The 19798-nt window shown below is 41.5% G+C and overlaps 2 protein-coding genes across 2 annotated transcripts; one reads left to right on the top strand and one right to left on the bottom strand.

The window, feature by feature from the left end:
- Positions 1-555: 555 nt before the first annotated feature.
- spg21 (SPG21 abhydrolase domain containing, maspardin) lies at positions 556-13167 on the bottom strand. The gene is made up of 9 exons (XM_041030542.1): positions 13042-13167; positions 12709-12771; positions 10269-10430; positions 8071-8151; positions 4022-4167; positions 3835-3943; positions 3489-3596; positions 3173-3313; positions 556-1591 (listed from the first exon to the last, which is right to left on the bottom strand). Exons 2-9 carry the CDS (start codon positions 12769-12771, stop codon positions 1466-1468), a joined length of 936 nt encoding a protein of 311 aa, XP_040886476.1. The 5' UTR covers positions 13042-13167; the 3' UTR covers positions 556-1465.
- Positions 13168-15117: 1950 nt separating this feature from the next.
- On the top strand, positions 15118-19788 carry pdcd7 (programmed cell death 7). Its single transcript, XM_041030335.1, has 5 exons — positions 15118-16272; positions 16734-16872; positions 17175-17405; positions 17482-17569; positions 19388-19788. Exons 1-5 carry the CDS (start codon positions 15241-15243, stop codon positions 19524-19526), a joined length of 1629 nt encoding a protein of 542 aa, XP_040886269.1. The 5' UTR covers positions 15118-15240; the 3' UTR covers positions 19527-19788.
- Positions 19789-19798: the final 10 nt, after the last annotated feature.

Here is a 19798-nt window from a genome sequence, read left to right on the forward strand (position 1 = left end):
TTGCAACAAAAGTGCCACCTAGTGACCAATTGGTACAGAGCCTAAGTGGAGCATGGGAAACTACTAAGCAAAGTTTTGTGCTAATGGGAGTGATTTTTGGGAAGACATGCAACACTTCTTGTTTTGACTGTAACCTACAGCCCCCTTGGGCTTGGGCCCCTAATAACACCTGAGGGTGTTTTGCAGGATCATGGGGGGAAGTAGAAGGTTTGCAATCACAGATCAAGACTCCGCAGCCCTGGAGACGGGAGATTCCTGCAAAAGCGACAGGAGAGAGGAGAGGAAGCACAAAACTACAGGAGAAAGAAGATGTGTGCTGTTATATTTGTTGACAATTTTTAAAAGCTCAACACCACAAAACACCCAGACACACATTAATGTACTTTTCCTTTTCAGTTTAAAAAAAGAACTTGTGTGGCTGATGCTTTAGCAGTTCAACAGATGAACTCATACATGGAGACACCACTGAGTCAACAACATTAGTGTTTGAAAGCTGTAACTTCTTCCCACCTACAATCATAACATGTAAAGTCACGGTTGGAAATAACAACTGCACAAGATTAAATTAAAAAATTTTATGTAAAGGTTCCAAAAGAAATGGAAAATGACATTTTATTTTATTTTTGAATTATACAGACTTTCAGATATATGTCTCTCCATAACCACTTTAACCAGTGTGTTCATCTCTCTGTCAACAGGAACCAGTTCACTGCTGGCAGTATTAACCACATCATATTTCACACATAGACACAAACAGTTCGGGCAGTTTATGAGTGCAACAAGTAATCAGAGTCATTCTACGGCCCTGTTCAGACCTGGCATTAACATTCATCTCAGGTGATCCCATCAGAAATGGACAGCTTAAGTTCAGATGTGCACACACCCAACACACAGTGAGGACGCATTTTGGATCCAATCGCTCAGACCACATTTAGAGGTGGACTGGGCTGAATATGACCACATTTCTTTAGAAGTGTGAACACAAATCTCCCAGGTCACACTGAAGGATCTACTCAACTGACATCCTCTGTGTAATATGAGTGTATGTATATGTACACATTCTATGTGTACATATTCATAAACAAATACATGTCACACAAACTCTGTAAGCTGGCTTTGTCCATGACAAAGGAAGTGTATCGCTGCTTCCTGTCTGTTAAAAAAATTAATTTGCTCTTTGCCAGGTGTGAACAAACATGCTTAGAGCTGTCCTCTAATCACCCAAGACACATGTGCAGGATCTGAACAGGGCCTACATAAGGCAAGGTGTTGTATTTTTTTTTAAGCAAAGCGGCCATTTACATTTATTTACAGGTGGTTATCAAAATATTGCTTCATCTATCCAATAAAAATATTCTCAGTTGACTCACTGAATTCCACAGAAAATCTGGAGAACAACCTGTGAAATGATACAGAGAAACTGTTGGAAATGTTCAGAGCAAATAGCTGTCAGGTAAACGTTGTCTCATTGGTCATCTTCAGAGTCCTGGTTACTGCTCAGGTGACTCTCCTGCACCTCCAACTCCTCAGAGCTCACCATGTCGGGACTGATAGCGGCATATCTAGTCCCGTGGAACTGACGCAGGTGAATCTAAATGTAAATAAGTAAAATCATAAACACAATAAAGACAAATCAATTAAATCAACACATCACGCAAGACACAAAGTGATACAACATCAGTGAGCGGAACACGCTCCCTGACCAGGAGAACATCACATCATGCGTATTTGGGGCAGAGACAGAAACAGATTTAGATTAGAATCAGGAGGTTTGTATGTTTGGAATGCTGTAACAGTGCAGAACCCAGACAGTGTTCAGCATGCACAGGCATGGATGTGAGTAGTCAGGGTTAATTTTTCTGTTTGATATTTTTTCCAGGGGCGGCACAGTGGTGCAGTGGTTAGCACTGTCGCCTCACAGCAAGAGGGTTCCAGGTTTGAACACCAGACCGCTCAGCTCAGCTGTTGCCTTTCATACTACAACTCAATTGACTAAAAATATCAACTGAAGTGCATATGATCATGATAATGTCACCTCAGTGTGTTTTTAATAATTTTGAGACTAGTGGAGCTCCACTGCACAGAAGAATAACCAGGCTTTCGATACACACACTAGTTAGTAGATCCATTTACTATTGGAGTGAACAGACCCTCAAAGCAATGAGTTAAACATCACTTACTGTGTTTGCCACTTGAATATTTGCATCATGCATGAAGGCAAACGTGCAGAGACAGACACTAAAAGGAGCTTGGGCCCCTGAACCCTCCCTCAGGCTTTACAAACTTCACAACATAGCATCATCAAGATCTTAAGGCTTTTCTGACATAATGTGAAATGGATCTGGTCAACCTGCTTGGAGGAGTATATCAAAGTATAACACGCAATTTCCCGTTGTCAGTATGTGGTGCTGATTATTTTCATTTAGATATTTTCAGGCTGAGACTCTTCAAACCTTTGATGACAACGCATGACAACATTTGAGTTACAACAACTTCCTGTTTCATGGTGAAACATTGAAATTCGCCACTCCACCATGAGAACAGCATTCAATGAAAACTCACATCAGGGGTGCTGGCAAGATATCAGCTGATACCAACTGACAGATGCCAACTGAGCGCTTTCTTAAGCTGTGGACACTGCACTAACAAGTAAGAAGTTATTTCCTGTGTGGAATGTGTGGTGGTAGACATGATATATTGCAGATTTTGCATCACTTCCTGTGTCCAGTATGTGGTGCTAGAGAAGAAGCACAAAACATGCATTATCTTGCATGCATGCATGCATGCATCTATCGTTTTTATATCAAGTGACTATAACTGTCTATGACTATAACTGTCTTCAGGCCAGGACTCTCATCAAACATAAAATCTGGAGGAGATTGGACAATATATATTTGAGTTACAACAATTTTTCATTTCATAATGCCACATCAAAATTTGTCATGCTGCCAAGGACACAGTGTTCATCCAAACCTAAAAACCTTTGCAAATTAGTATCACAAAGGTCTTTAGATTACACTGACCAAATCTGAAGTCGCTCTTGTCAATTCCCATGGAGGAGTTTGTTAAAGTACAACATCTGTAAATCACATGGAACCTGCACTGTTCACTGTTGTTCTGCTGATGATTTGGTGTGATGTAAAGACTGCAGAGGGGAACCGACTGTACCTACCTGTATGTAGAGGTTGACCTCGGCGCTCCTGCACAGATAAGGGAAGTTTCCCCCTGTTTTCAGATGAGCTCGTCTGGCGTTAGGATACAGTTTATACATCTCCTCCTTGGCCTCCAGTGACAGAGCGCTCTGATCAAACACCTGAACAACAATCACACAGAAAACATATAACATATATATATAACATATAAGCGCTTTGAGACAATTTTGATTGTGGAAGGCGCTATATAAATAAAATTGAATTGAAAATTGAATTGAATAACTCTGGTAGTACCAACAGACATGAATTGATACTGATATACTGCCTTTTACTTACATCTATTATGGTGACAGCAACGTCTTTTATTTTGTGTGGCTCCACATAAGAGTTCTGACAGTTGAGTGTCAGCCGCGATGCTAACTCACTTTGGTTCAAACTCTCCAACTACAGCATGCACACAGATGGAGAGGTTATTATTCAAAAATAAAGACGTCTTTATTCTTAGAGAAACTGTGGATGGATGGTCACAAGGTTAAAAGAAATAGTTCAAGATTTGGGAAACACGTGGTTAGCTTAGCTTAGCATATACCCTAGCCTAGACGCAGAGGGAGACAGCTAGTCTGAGTCTGTCCACAGTCAATGGTTTATTCTAACATGAAGTACCTCACTAATGTCCACTTACCCTATCAACCATGAAGTCGATTGCATCTGCCATTTTAGGGTCAACAGGGCCTTTAGCAAAGTTCCCCAGAACAATCTTCTTTAACATGAAAGCAGGCATCAACCAGAAGCTAAGGAAGAACATGTAAATAAAACATTAATTATGCACCTAAACATGCAGAATGCGTGATGCAGACATTAAACACCACCTGTTAGCCGTCCATGTCTGGTTGAAGATAGAGGTGTCGCTGAAGGAATTACACAGGATCAGTGAGTGAACTCGGGGAGACTTGTGTGTGCACTCTGCAAACTTCTGAGCCAAGAATCCTCCCAGAGATGCCCCGAAAAGATGGACCTGAAGGTTCAAGGGAGAGGATGGTGTTGTCATCATCACCACACAGAGACAGAGACAGACGATCATCACCACACAGAGACAGACAATGACTCCGTGGGGTTTAAGTCTGGAGACTGTGCTAGTCTTCCATCATGTGCCCATCTTCTTCTCTTCATCTTCTCATTAAGTTCAATTCAATTTTATTTTATTTTATTTTATTTTATTTTATTTATATAGCTCCTTATACAATCAAAATGGTCTCAAAGTGCTTTACAGAGACCCAGAGCCTGACCCCAGAGCAAGCACTTAAGGTGACAGTGGCAAGAAAAAACTCCCTTTTAACAGGAAGAAACTTTGAGCAGACCCTGGCTCATATGGGGGACCCTCCTGCTTATGGCCGGGCTGGGTGAAAGGAGAAAAAGGAGGAAGATAGGACAGCTGGGAATGGAGGAGAGGAGGAGAAGGACATGCAGCATATAAAACATGATCATCATCTTTCCAGTTTTTGGTGAGCTAAACTTTTTTCGTTTTACCTTTGCACTACTTAAGGTTATTCACTGGACCTGAACTGCTTAAATGTCAATAAAAACTGGAATGGGGGTGCTCTAAAACTTTTGACCGACAGTAGTACATACATACACATACAATGCTTTCGATTTAAAGACCCCCTCACTTTTTTTACATTTTGTTATGTTGCAGCTTTGTGATAAAATTGTTTAATTTCATTTTTCCCACATCAGTCTACACTCAATATCTCATAATGACAAAGTGAAAACAGGATTATCAGATTATCAAACTAAATTACTACTGAATGAGGGCTGACGAATAGGTCTGTAATCTAAGGCAGAAGTTCAGAAAACCTAGCACATTTATTCTTCAGCACAGTCTCCTCTTACATTTACGCACTTAGTCCAGCAGTTGTGGAGGATACAGATCCCTTCTTTGTCGAAGCTGGCGTCTTGGACCTCCAGAAAGTGGTCCACAGCAATGATGACATCATCATCATTGTCAAAATGGCAACCACTGTGCTCCTACTTCATCTTGGGGAAGGAATAGTAGAAGTCCTAGTCTGAGGGGCCAGATCAGGTCCAATCAGGGAAAATGGCCTCAAGGATCATGTTTGGAAGCCACTGATCACCTCCCCAATACCATCCCAGTGGTGAAGCATTGTGGAGGCAGAATCAACTGTGGGGGTGTTTTTTAGCAGCAGGGACAGGGAGACTGGTCAGGGCTATAGGAATACTGAATGGAGCAAAATACAGAGATATCCTTACTGAAAACCTGGTCCAGAGCACTCAGGACCTCAGACTGGGCCAAAGGTTCACCTTCAAACAGGACAATGACCCTAAGCACACAGTCACAACGCAGTGGCTTAAGGACAACTCTAAATATCTTTAAGTGGCTGTCCACCCACAGTCCATCCAACCTGAGGAGAGGATCTGCAGAAAATCCCCAAATCCAGGTGTGCAAACCTTGTTGCATCATACCTCAGAACACTTGAGGCTACTATATGTACACAGTAGCAGTATTAGACCACACTCTAGAGTTAAATATGCACTTGTAAGTTAGGGACACACATATTACAGTTTTTCTGCTGGTAACATTTCTCTGTGGTCCACCACATCAAAATGTTTGCCACCAAGGGGAAAAGAAAAAAAAAGAAATCATGTAATCCTACGCTGCCAAATGCCCATCCCTGCCAACTGTGCAGATATTACAGAATTCAGCTGGTTAACTGCACTAACAGGTTATATTACATTGATATTTAGCTGATACTCTTATAAAGCTCTAATTAAATGAGCTTACTGATGTATTTCCAGGGAAAAGAAAAAAGGAGGTTAGGTAAACAGCAGAGCAGAGCTCTGTTTACCTGCCTCATTTATTTAGGTGGGGGCTGAAGTGCATCTCTCTCCCCACTCTCTTAGGCCCAAGCTGGGTTAGCTTAGCTCTGATTCTGGCTCTCTTGCCTTTCAGTAACTGCCTTTCAGTGACTACTATACAGCAACCTCAGCTTATCTCCACACTTGTGTGACTAAAGTAATGTCTCCAGGATTTAAAATGAACAATTCAGAGCACTATCTGACATCAGCTCTTATCATAGACAGGAGCAGAAAGTTTAGCCTACTTTTGCAGCGTTGGCTTTGAACTGGCTCATTTCTGTCGGCTCCAAAAGTGGTTTGGTGCTGACTCCACTCGCAGCTCCCTAGCAATGTGGTGCTCCCTGAGATGCAGCGATTGTCTGGTAGCGGGGCTACTCAGCTACTGGCCTGCTCCAGTGGTTGGAGCAGATTTTAAGGCTAATGATGGCTCTTTGTTAACAGACAGAACTTGGCAGATGGTGATACCTCTATGCTGGTTTCTTGGCTGGTTGCTGTTGGTAATCTCTGCTACACTGACTTGCCTTAACTAGACTCAAGCACAAAAAAAAAACTTGATTACAGAAGGAGGCTTGTTTCAACCAAAGATAAAAAATATGACCACTCAGCTTTATAAAGAAAAAAAAACAGAAAACATATCAGGCTAGATGAAAGAGGTCAAAGTGCATATCTGGCACCAAGATGTTAGCAGCAGATCCTTAAAGTCCTGTAAGTTGCGAGGTGGGGCCTCCATGGATCTGACTTTTGTCCAGCACATCCCACAGATGCTCGATTGGATTGAGATCTGGGAAATTTGGAGACCAAGTCAACACCTCAAACTCGTTGTGTTCCTGAGACCATTCCTTAACCATTTTTGCAAAATTAACCTGCTGAAAGAGGCCACAGCCTTCACTTTTGATAGATACTGACCACTGCAGACCGGGAACACCCCACAAGAGCTGCAGTTTTGCAGTTTTGGAGATACTCTGACCCAGTCGTCTAGCCATCACAATTTGGCCTTTGTCAAACTCATTCAAATCCTTATACTTGCCCAATGTTCCTGCTTCTGACACATCAACTTTGAAGACAAAATGTTCACCAGCTGCCTAATATATCCCACCTACTAACAGGCGCCATGATGAAGAGATAATCAGTGTTATTCACTTCACCTGTCAGTGGTCATAATGTTATGCCTGATCAGTGTATGCATGTACGCATGTTTGTATGTATGTGCTGTGTTTTCACCACCAGGTGGCATCTTATTGTCAGGAGCAGGCTGGTTCCTGTTCTTCTGTGAAAGTGAGACCCACTTAGAAGTAGATTAGATTTTGGAGGTTTGAGGTCACAAATGTTGACTGTAACTCAAGTATGGAGGTCAAAGATCAAGGTCACTGTGACCTTATGTTAATTTTATATCTGGATGGTCTTCAAACTTTGCACAAATGTTGACTGTGACTCAAGGATGAACTGATTAGATTGTGGGGGTCAGAGGTCAAAGATCAAGGTAGCTGTGACCTTAATACAAATGTGTGCACATATCACCGCTTGTCAAAGAGGGAGTCAATATGTATTGGAGGTCAGAGTTCAAAGGTCAAGGTCACTGTGATCCTGTGTAAGTTTTTCTTGTGAACACCCAACACTAACCTTCCTAAACATTGCCATTATCACTACAAAACACCCATAACCTCTACCTCTACATCTGCTACAAACAGGCACCCAACCGCAAGGAGGCATACACCGCCATGCAGTACTTCTAGTTATTTATATTATAAGATTCAACATCGATGTAATTCATGTTGGTGTTATTAGTTGTGAAATTGGCTACTGTTTTAAGAAGAGATTGGTATTTATGTTCTTCATGTGAAGTGAACCTGTTACACCCCCATCCTGGACCCCCATTCTAACCTGAACCCTAAAGCCAGGTCTTAACCCTCAAAAAGCAGTTTCTACATGTGGGGACCTAAAATTTTGTCCCATTCAGGTTTACAGACATTGTAGACACAGAAACAGTCACACCCTTCTAACCAGATACCTAGTTTACATAGAGATCAGAGTCAGGGTGTCTTACTTTATCTAGCTGCAGGTGATCCAGAAGCTTCCTGAAGCCATCACAGAACTCCATGAGATCCCAGTAGACAGGATACTGCAGCTGGAAACACAGAGGAAATATTAATGGTGGAATTACCACAGCTTTATCACAGCAGGACGACACACAGCAGTCAACATCTCCCATTTGTTCAGTGAAGAATGAAGTCAAACTAGACAACAGTGTTTCCCTTACACTCATTTATTTGTAGCAGTCTCCCATAGTATCAACATTGACCACCACTATTTTTTTAAACTATGTGGAATGGATATAATCTTATTTTGTTGTAGAGCTGTGCATTAATATGCTAAGTCTATCCTCCCCAAACTGCCACCCCATAAACAGCAGCCATTCAGCTCTACCACATCCCCACTCACATCCCATCCCCCTACAGGACCCTCACACAAGCCTTAGCCAAGCCAAGTTCCTTATGGATCAGTTTTTAGTCTATATATGTTACCACTCTGTGATGTCATCAGGAGACAGGCCATCTCTTTCCATGTCAATGACACACAGCTTTATGTGGCTGTGTCTCCTGATAACAGAGGACCAACTGATTACCTTTTAAATCATATTTTAGATGTCAATATCTGGATGTCACATAATATTTTGCAGCTCAGCCAGGACAGAACTGAAATTTTAGTCATAGGTTCTAAACCTCAGAGAGAGAGACTGGTCGCAAAATTAAATTCCTTTGCCCCAAGCCAACAAGCAAGAAAGCTTGGTGTGGCCTTTGACTCAGATCTAAAATTTAAGGGTAGGGCTACTCTCCAAATCTGCATTTTATCACCTTAAAACTGTTTCCAATGTGCAGCCTATTTTCTCTCTCTGAGTAACAGAGCAAAACCGACGCACACTTTACATGGACAGGTTAGACTACTGTAATGCTCGGCTATCTGGTCTGCCCAAAAATGTTATCATAAGCTATAGATGATTCAGAACTCTGCGACCCAAGATCTGACTATAGAAAAAGGGGGCATATTACAAGTGTTTTAAAGTCCTTACACTGGTTGCCTGTCAGTTTCTGTATTCATTTTAAGACTAATTGTTTTTAAAGCATTTCATGGTCTTGCACCAGCAAATATGTCTCACATGCTTACAGTATGTGAACCATTTCGACCACTCAGATCCTCCAGCACGAGTCTGTCAGTTGTGCAGAACTTTAGCCTTTATGCTCTGAGTTGCTGGAACAGTTGGGCTGACGATATGAGGGCTTCAGGATCTGAGAACAGGTGGAAGTGCTGAAATCTTCATATGTAAACTTAAAACCTACCTCTTCAGCCTGGCCTTTGATTAAGTATGGTTTGTAGACATTTCTTTCTTTATTTTATTTATTTTATTGCCTCTATGTTGTAAACTCTTTTTCTATTTTAACTATTATTTTATTATTATCATTATTGTTATTATTATTATGTTATTTCTACCCTTCAATTGATTTCCATTTATCTTAACCAGTTTTCGGTCCAGCTCTTATCTAATCTCTACTTCAGAAATAGTTTTATTACAGCTTTTAAAATGTTCTTCTAAAAGCTATTTTAAAAGCGATAAGCATTTTTATTCGCTTCATCTTTTTCATGTAAACTTGTTCTGTCTTATAATCAGCTTATCAGTCATTTGTTTAACTGATTTACATCAGATTTACTGTCCTAGATACAAACTGATATATAGGCCTGGATATTCAGGTTCTAATTTATTTGAAGACTACACAAACTCATCTTAACTCAATCAAGGCTGTCTTATATTCTTAGAACCAGTGTAGTCTTTATGAAATTAAAGTGAGAAACTCTGAGACCCTTCATAGTGTAATTCTGCTGGTGGGATGCAAAAAAGCCATAACTCATAATTGACTCAAACCTGAGGCTGTGTTGACTGATGAATGGGTAAAGATAGTTTATCCAATCAAACTCCCTTTATGTACAGAACAGCGTTTGGAAAATGTAAAGGAAAAGGTGCTGTGAGTTTAGATTTTTTGTACTTCATTCCCTGCTTCTTTTAAAATGCATTTACATATTTATTTCTTTTTAATATATGTGTCAAAACATGGTGAGAGATATGTGGAGTATTTGTAAGTCTCCAGTAAATCCTATGGCTGCCAATAACAATCTAGATAAAAATAACAGAAGAAGATGTGAAATCCTGCCGCATGCTGAAGCTGCATTGTGTTTCAAGCATGAACTCACCGAGATTACTCTGTAGCCCCAGCCTGTCAGAGCCAACACCTGCTGGAAGAACACTTCAGCTGTCCCGCTGACTGGAGGGAGGAAGATGATGGGACACCTGATGCTCTTGGGACCTGCATCATACAGTGACCACACCTTACTGTCATCATCATCAACAATAATCTGGAGGAGACAGAAACAACACAGTGAGGAAAGCACACCTTACACCCCTGGCACAGACATTGTATGAACCTGTCCTTTAACAAGTACCCTCCTTACATGTTAGTCTGTGGAACTAGGGATTATTTTGCTTTATCAGTTAATGTGGAGATTATTTTCTGGGTTGTTTGTCTGTGAAATGTTAATACCATAAAAAATAAGGTCCATCTCAGTTTCTCAAAGCAGATGGTTAGATTTACTGGCGTCCATAGGTCTGAGTGTGTTGATACCAAATACAGTCTGTAATGATTAAGAACACAGAATGAACTACTAACCCAGGGCCAAAATTAGTGTATGTCATGGCTGACTGAGTATTTGACCTAAATATGTCTCCTGATGAACATGTGCTGTGGGGCAAATCCCTTGACTCCCTACACAGAGGGAGAAGAGAAAACCATCTTCTCCTGAAGATAAAACCACAGAACTTGTCCATCAAAACACAGATACTACTGATATGCTATGTTCTCTTACAATCACTGGATCCTCTGTAAAGGCTCTCGACAGTGACTGATAGAAACCGAGAACACTGACTACACTTTTCAGAAAGGCACACAGTGAATTTACTGTCCGTTTACTGATTGATTTTAATGTAAGTAAACTAACTCTGGATGATGTGTAAGAATCAGGTGGAAAGTATTTTATTCTTCAGCAAGTGGAAATCTTCTTCTTCTATGTCATTCTTCCCTCCTGCACTTTGAGTTTTACCCTCAGTGAAAAGTCTATAGGGAAAATAAATTATGGACAGCAAGTCTTTGAAACAAGTGGAATCAGGAAAGTGAATGCAACATTCTTTAACCTAACCCCTTCCTGTTCTAATATATTTGCTTTAATTTTAAAGTTATGTTTTAAGTCATATTGTTTGTTGACGATGTGTCCCTGCTGTTTGTCCACACTCTAATTAACTTGCAAAAAACAAATCTAAGGAAGTAAACTTCAACTAGAAGCTTAGTGGCTACTGAGTGTATAGTGATACAGGATTGGGTATCAAAACACAAACTGAGCTTCCGCCCTTCGGTACAACGGCTTTGCCTGCTAGCTGGCTGCCAACTGTGGAATGGATTTCCTGAACGGCGGCGTGTCTCATTACACTGCGGCACATTGAGACACGCCTCCGTTCAGGAAATCCACTCCACATTTTGCAGCCAGTTAGTAGAGCAGCCAGCAGGGAATCACTTGTGGAGTCATTTCAGCAGACATTGAATAACCGACATGGTCCATGGATCTGAGTTCTCCGCAGGTTGGATCGGAAATTTCCGATCTGTGAAAAATGTTGGTATCGGGGCCCGATACCAATACTGGATCGGATCAGCCCCATCCCTAGTGTGAGGACTGATGTTAACTCAGTCTGAGGAGTTTAAGTACACAAATAGACACAAATGCACCTCAACACCACCAAGACCAGGGAGATGGTGTATGGTTACGGTTGAATAAGTCAAAATCTGCCAGTATTTTCCAGGAAAGTACCTGCAGAATGCTGGTGCTCTTAAACATGTGTAATATAGTGTGTAAAAAGTGAAGGGAGCTGTGCATCCCACTGGGCCGTTTCACCATTTGCTACACTGTTACAGTTCCTCCTATTGTTTTCTCTCCATACATAGATGTTTTGTTAACCCCTTTCCCTTAACTGTGATTTTGTTAATATTTAGGGCCCGAGCTGCTTTCCTCATTCCAGTCTGAGCTGCTTTAATTTTTCCAGCACTGGCAACATGAATGCTCGGGCCCCGGGATCATCAACTAATGTTTAACTCACTGGTTTTGTATCTGACAATCATGCAAATTCAGAGCCATGTCATATGACCTGTGGTAACACCATGGCTGCAACTCCCCCCAAAAGCTCAAAGTGTGAGGGCCTGTTCAACACTGCTTGCAGCTTCAATCCATATAAAATATAAACAATCTCCTAGTTTGTACATATACTGGTATATTTACTCTTTACTTATGATTAAAAGTAAATGGACAAATCTTGATTGTTTTGGCATTTTAATTCTCTAACTTGTTGCTAAGAGATTCTCTATGCTTGTCAGTTTCACTGTCCATTTTATCTAACATTGTCAAGTTGACCACTTATATGTCCCTCTCAAGCTGAACCATCCTTACTTCATTTCCTATGTCTATACAGTTTAATTAGTAAAAGTACTGTGTTCACATGTTGTTGTTGTGTTGATGTGTACTTGCAGTGTGCTCAGTGATTATGCTCCACCACCACCACCATGAGAGACATTAAAAATCAGTAGGTACTTACTCTCTTCAGGGGCACTGTGCTTCTGAACCAGTTATAGTCAGGAGACACTTTAATCTCCTCCATCTGAGGACAAAGTCACAGACAGTCAGAGACAGAGTCACAGACAGAAGACAGACAGGAGACGGACAATCAGCACACAAACAAACAGGCAGTCACAAACAGAGACAGTCACAGACCGAAACAGTCACAGACAGTGAAACAAAGCTCTGGCATGATTAGTATCATAGCTAATGTATTAGCTGTTGCTGGACATCTGCTACACAAAGAGTCTGATGAGGACTCGGTGATTAAATATATGAAGCGTGTATAAATAAGATTTAACAGTGCTGTTACCGTGCGGGTTGTGGATGTTAGTCACCGTGTCCAGAGGATTTTATTCATATCTCGACACCATTTTCTCCGGCTGTTACTGTCTGGTCATATGACTCCTGTTTCACACACTTCCGCAAAGCTTCTGACGCCGCCCACCGTCAACTCAAGGTCAAGGGTCACACGCCGACTAACGGTAGAACGTTACAGCGCTCGTGACTGTGCAAACGCTGCTCGTCGTGTGTGTGTGTTTGTCGGACTCATCTTCTTCGCAGTGGGCGGCCAGTGTAAGAGGTGCATTATCGCCACATTGTGGTCCGGTGTAAAGAGCGTCAATGACTATGTCCGTTAGGAAAGAAGCGTCTCCTATCTGATCCACTGACAGGTTTATTCATGTTTTTCTATTAAGATTCATGATGCATTACTGTGTGGGGAGCTTTTCACTGTTGTAGGGGTGGCAGGAGGAACTAGTTTCATTACATACTGCTAGGTAGTTCAGATCTCCTCCAGTCATATTTTAAGACTTATTTAAGAAAAATAATGTGCTTGTTTTTCTTCCTTCAGAGCTTCCCTTAAACCTACCTACATTTGGGAGAGTTTTGTAGATTGGGCTGCGTGGCAGGATGGGATAGGGGAAGGGGTATGAGAAATATTCAGCAGTTGTGTGGTTACAGCACAGTATAATGCTGCCCCTAAATATGCTTGTGTTGCCTAAATTAAATGAAAAAATTAAATAAATAAAGTACATGCAATTCAATATGGAGAGAAGGACTATTGATTAAATTGCATAAAATTGATAATATTGGCTGTACAGTTGGGTTTTAGACTTCCCATCTGATCTGACATTCCATGTTAAAGTTGAATTTGTTGTAAATTATATTCCTCATGGCAGTTTCTGTCTGACATTATGGTAGAGATTGGGTCATCACTTTTTGCAGATCATGGGGCCATATGGAAAAGAGGGCAAAACATTAGACATGTATTCAGAGTATAGTATTCAGAGTGCTGTGCTGAAGGTTGGACGGTAGTCATATGATTGGGGATTTAAAATGTCAGTTACAAAGTAGTCTTACATTTTCCTTACCAGAAAGAGAAGGTTAAACAAAGTGCAGCTTAAATTGTGTGATCAGTAGTATGAAGTATGAAAAGTTCAGAGTTAAGGTTTGATGAGAAGTGTGTATGAAGGACTTGTGTTAAAGAGTTTGTATTTATTAAAGGTGGAACATACAAGTATATTTCTAAAACTGTGAGAAAATTATTCATAGTATCCTATCATGTTTATTTTTTGGCTGTGGATTGTGTAGACAAGTACAGTCATTCATCCATTAATTTAGGCCACTGACATTTTAATGACATTTGAGGAAACACTGAATAATCTAAACACAATCTTGTTTGGATGATCTGGCTGAATTATGACTTTTTTAAGCTGATTGCAGTGAGAGAGACTGATAGCTGGGGGAGTCAGTTTGGCATTTAACAAGATAGAATGGCGCACCATGCTCTCAATTCATAAGCTTGTCTCAAGGTGTAATAGGCTAAGGCCAACAGAAAATGGCCTGTTGTGATTGGTCCAGACCTCAAACATGATAGTGGCCTAATAAATGTTGCCTTCTACTTATTTAGAAAAGGAAACTTTAGTAGAGTTCTTATTCTGTGTATAAATGTTAATTTTAATAACTAAAAATAAAAGTTGAGAATATACATGTTCTACAAGTCATTTAGGATGGTCCAGCTTTATAAGTGGGCAGGCCTGGGAAGGAAGGGACTTTAGAAAATGAGTGAAAGCTGTGAGGATCTCTGATTTTCTTAAAGATTGAGGATGAGAAGTAAGTAAGTAAGTAAGATAAAGTGCTTTTTTTGTCATGTAACCTCAACTACACTTTGCCCATAATGGGATAAAATATATTTTACCTCTTCTCATGAAATTCCAGTGTGATTACTGATGTGTATAAATAGAAATAAAAAGAGAAATGTGTCGGAAAACAAAATTATTTCAACTTTATGGGCAACAGTGTACATTAAGCCCTGATTGTACACACTCCGGTACAGCAGGTGGCGGTATGCACCTAGACACGTCATTAAACTCCGGGAAGAGGAAGCAGAAGTGGCAGGATGAAGAAGAAGAAGAAGATCGCTATGTAAACATGGCTGAACTGCGCGACGTAGGTTGGATGTTGTCCGTTTGTGTTATGTCGTAAGTTACACATATTCGGTGAAGTCGACATGGACAAGACATATCAGCGCCAGGCTCCGCCAGTGAAGCAGCAGCCCTCTGTCTACGCTGGCCGTTCTCTGGACACCACGTACACCGCCCACAGGCCACCGTCGAGCAGCGCGATTCCTGAACCAACACAATGGGCTCTTTCAACGGGACCGACACAGTCGGACCACGCTGCTTCTCGGTGGACTCATTCATCGGGATATGGTCATCAAGCTTACGGATTCAATTTTCCCGCGCCGTCTCCCAGTGGAAGGGGTTGTGGAGAGACTCGCTTGGCCCCTCCCTGTGGATTTGACCCCTCTGTCCCTCCGCCCCCCTTCGGCTGCCCCCCACCGGGACATTTCCCTGATACTGCTCCGATCAACACATACAGTAGCCTCCCGCAGCTTAGAGCCGGTCCTCAGCCCCTCCAGTATGACTTCCAGTCGGAATCGGAGAACCGGCAGCAGGACTATGAGGATTTCCGTGAAGCTGGGATTCGGTTCGGCGGCCCGCTGTTTCCTCCTCCGCGGCAGGACCGTTACTGCAAACCGGGAACAGCAACCGTACAGCCTGAGGAAGAAGCCGCCTCTCAGAGGACGCAGGATGCACTGTGGCTCAGACGATTCTTACAGAGTAGAGGTAAAGTGTCGAAGAGCCCGCAGAACCAGCAGCAGCGGTCACACCACAGCTGTGTCCCCGCCCTCAGAAAGGCTCTGTATGGGGCATCTAGACTCATCTCAGCGTTGGAAGAGTCCTGTCAAACTCTGAAAGGCAACGTGGAAAATGACTGTGTTTGGACAGACTCTTATCTGACTTCTTTAAAGATGAAGAAGGAGCTCCAGAGTACCGTGAAGCTCCTCACTGACGGAGAGTGTTTGAAGAAATTAAAGGCTAAACTGAACCGCGTCGGGAAGAGGAGGGTCCGGAGACAGAGAGCCAGCAAAGTGCAGCAGCTGGAGGAGAAACAGCGACAGGAAGACATCTCTGAGAGGGAGGCTGCTATAGACACATGGAGGATGAAGCATATTCACGAAGAAGAGGAGAGGAAAAAGGTAAGATCTAAAGATGTGGTGCTAGACACTGTGTGAGTGTGTGTGTTTGTGTGTGTTAGAAGGGAGCAGATAAGCTTGTTTGCTAGGTATAAATACTTTTCAACACAGATGCACCATTGAGGATTGAATGCTAGTGCTGTTTATAAGCTGTGGTTTCTTTCCTTCTATTGTTCTATTCAAATGAACTTAAAGACATCAACACCGCCTGTGTATCATTTTTCCTTTTTTCATAGAAAGCCTCATACAGAAAATTCCACACCACATATGATGTCTGGCATTAAACTCAGGAATAGACCATTTTCTCACATGTAGTTTTTGTTGTACTGGAGTAAAATCTCAGGTTCTCAGGTGATCTGATGGTGTGTGTTTTCGCTAATGTAGGCAAGATGACGGTGAACCACAGTGTTCTGTCAGCAGGGGAGAAGGATGTATGGTCAACTTTGTATGTGTTTGTGTACCAGGAGCAGGAGCTGAAGCTGGCTGCAGACTCAGTTCTCTGTGAAGTGAGGAAGAAACAGGCAGACGTGAAGAGGATGCAGGACGTCCTGAGATCTCTGGAGAAACTACGGAGGCTGAGGAAAGAGGCCGCTTCCAGGAAAGGTGAGAGGAACCACTGTCCTATTTCCAGCCACACAGATGATGGTGTGTTACTAATCCCTTTGTCACAACATGGCTGCTTTCATCTTTCAATTGATGGAGAGTGGAAATGTTAGTATGCAGAGGGAGAAGAGTAGTTCTTGTTCTCTGTAAGGCTGCTTCACTGGCCAGTTTCCAAACTTATTAATAATAATAACAGTCATCCTGAAAGAACAGTTCACTATGAGTCCACAGTGGCACAGTGTAGAGGCTTGTAACAGGTGAAGTTGTGTCTGTGTGTGTCTTCGTGTGTCTGTGTGTGTCAGGTATTGTCACAAAGCAGAAATGTGATGAGGAGTTCAGCAGTCGACTGGAGCAGCTGAGGAGTGTGATGAAGAGGAGGACAGTGGTTTACTCAGCAGAGGAAAAGGCTCTGATGGTGATGCTGGAAGGAGAGCAGGAGGAAGAGAGGAGGAGAGAACAAGAAAGACGAGTGAAGAAAGAGAGAGAGAGACAGCTGCAGAGGAAACTCAGAGTGGATGCCATGCTGTTTGGAGGTGATACCATAGTTTTACAACAATTTAACGTGCCTCTTATATTGTGTTTTAATTGTTTTCCCCATTTGTTTCACAGATGAGCTTCCTGTTGATTCTGTCCTGCAGCCTTTTAGAGAGTATTACACCCAGGCTCAGTGCTCACTGCACGCTTTAATACAAATCAGGTAAAGCACATCAAGTCGGTTGTATTTGTGTTGCCCAAAATCACAAATCACACATAATCTGTACATAATACAAAGCTTCCCTCCTTAGAACCTCAATGCCCCTGAAAAAAATAGGTTAATCTTTTTAAGACATGGCCAGGGTCGAACTGTTGAAGATGGAAAGTTATTAGTCCACTCTGATGTGGTTCTGTTGTTGATTTACCATAGTAAAGCAGTCGCCACCAGAGTGCTGTTGTCTGTACCATGAACAGTGTTAGTCCAGTGTTACACAAACCAATAAAATCTATATAAGCCCAACGGACAGAGGATGAACACGATCCACAGTTTAGTTTAGTTTAGTTGTAAAGCCCATAATATGAGAAACCTCTGTAACTTTGGCTTTATCTGGTGGTTGTATTAAGAAGGAATAGCTGACAGCACCAGTGGTTCTTTCTATTGTCCCAGGTTCTTTCTAAGTCTCCCAGTAGATCATTACAGCAAGTGAGTGGAAGCCCTGGAAAAAAAAAAAGGTGTAAATGAGTGTAAAAAGAGTTGTTTCTCTGTGGATAAAAGCCAAAGTAAATCAGACTTTGTAAATTAATGAAGCATGTGAGTTAATAATCACTGGTCACTTCCTGTGAGACTGGAACCTTTCTTGCATCAACACATGACACAAACAGAAATGTCTGATTTCCATCATGTTCTCCATGTGGTTTTCCATCGTCTGAGCTGTGACTGCAGCTCTTCACATCACCTCGTCGTCTTCCGCGGTGGTTTAATGGTAGTGGCTGGACAATCAGCTCATATTTACTTTATACTTTACCAATATATTGTCAGAAGCATGAATAAAGTACTTAATGTGAAATGAGAAGAAACCGTGATACCTTCAGGTAAATTCAGTTATAGCAACATCCAAAAGTAAAGTTCACAAGAAATATTTTCCAGTTAATAAATTCTCAGGATACAGTTTAAATAAGTAAGGGAATTATTATAAAGTTTCTTAATGAGTGAGAATTTATGCTCTTTTGTCTGATGAAGAACAAACTAATATGAACATGTGATGCACATAAAGTTAAAGACGGTTTCTGCTGCTAAAGCAGAAAGAATTAGTTAATGCATAATGAGATCAGTCTGACATGTTCATTTATAATCATGGGAAATATTTAACAGTGTGTGGATCAGTATTCTAATGAAAACATCACAGGGTTTAGTTTTTATTTCCAGTTATTGTCGCGGAGTCTCCTCATGTTAATCGGAGCTGCAGTAATGGATTAAGAGTAAAGCATCAACACTGTCAGCAATTCTGTCAGTATTAAACAGTCTTTGTTCAAAATGAAGCCATAATAGTCATTATGTAGTCATCTAGTGATAAACTCTCCTTCTGTTTGTTAGAAGCCCTTTTTTATAACCAGAGTGGACACATGGAAAACTGATCTATGAAAATATCTATTGCTTTTTATTATTTGTCACTTCATTGTAAACTTGTCCCTTTTGAGATCCTGTAGGAATGATGACTCATTTTACCTGTGATCTAATCAGTAAGTAGTTGGGCTGTTGACAGGTTTTGATCTGATCCTCTGAAGTTAATATGCTCTGGGGCAGATTAGGTTTGCAGCATAAATTACCATGGCGATGTACCTCAGTGATAAGTTAACTGCCGTCATAAAAGCCAGCGTTAAACCTGAGGTTGGCTGGCTAACCACAGATCCTGCTTTGTTTACAGAATTCTGGAGCCTAGAACTGTCTTCAGTGAAAAATGACTGACACACAAACACCTGCTTCAGCTTAGAGGATGAAATGAAGATAGAAAAACCTGTCTTGACTAATGTGTTTTTTCAGGAGAGAGTGGGACGTGTTTGTGGTCGCAGCAGATCATCCAGATGGTTCTCTGGTCCCTCAGAGCTGGATCCTGCCAGATCCCCCATCAGATCAGGACTGGGCCTCTGCTCTGCACACTGTTGACACCGACAGACTTTGACTCACTGTATGTATCAACCCCTGAACTACAATCGTCAGCTGTCAATCAAAACCCCCTCTGCAGGTATATGTGGAGGGCTTGTTGGTATAAACCCAGCTGAGGAGGACTGGAAATCTTAGCTGGACCAGTTTTTACAACCAACACACTGATTATATTTATCTATTTACTGACTCTCTTCTTCAAGCAAGACAGGAGAACAAGCCCTTTTCTGAATTTTTTATTTTTGTCAGTGAATAAAAAGTAAATTCATGATGTTATCAGGGCATGGGAGT

Source organism: Toxotes jaculatrix, chromosome 1 (assembly GCF_017976425.1).
Source record: "Toxotes jaculatrix isolate fToxJac2 chromosome 1, fToxJac2.pri, whole genome shotgun sequence".
In the NCBI taxonomy this organism is placed as follows: domain Eukaryota; kingdom Metazoa; phylum Chordata; class Actinopteri; family Toxotidae; genus Toxotes; species Toxotes jaculatrix.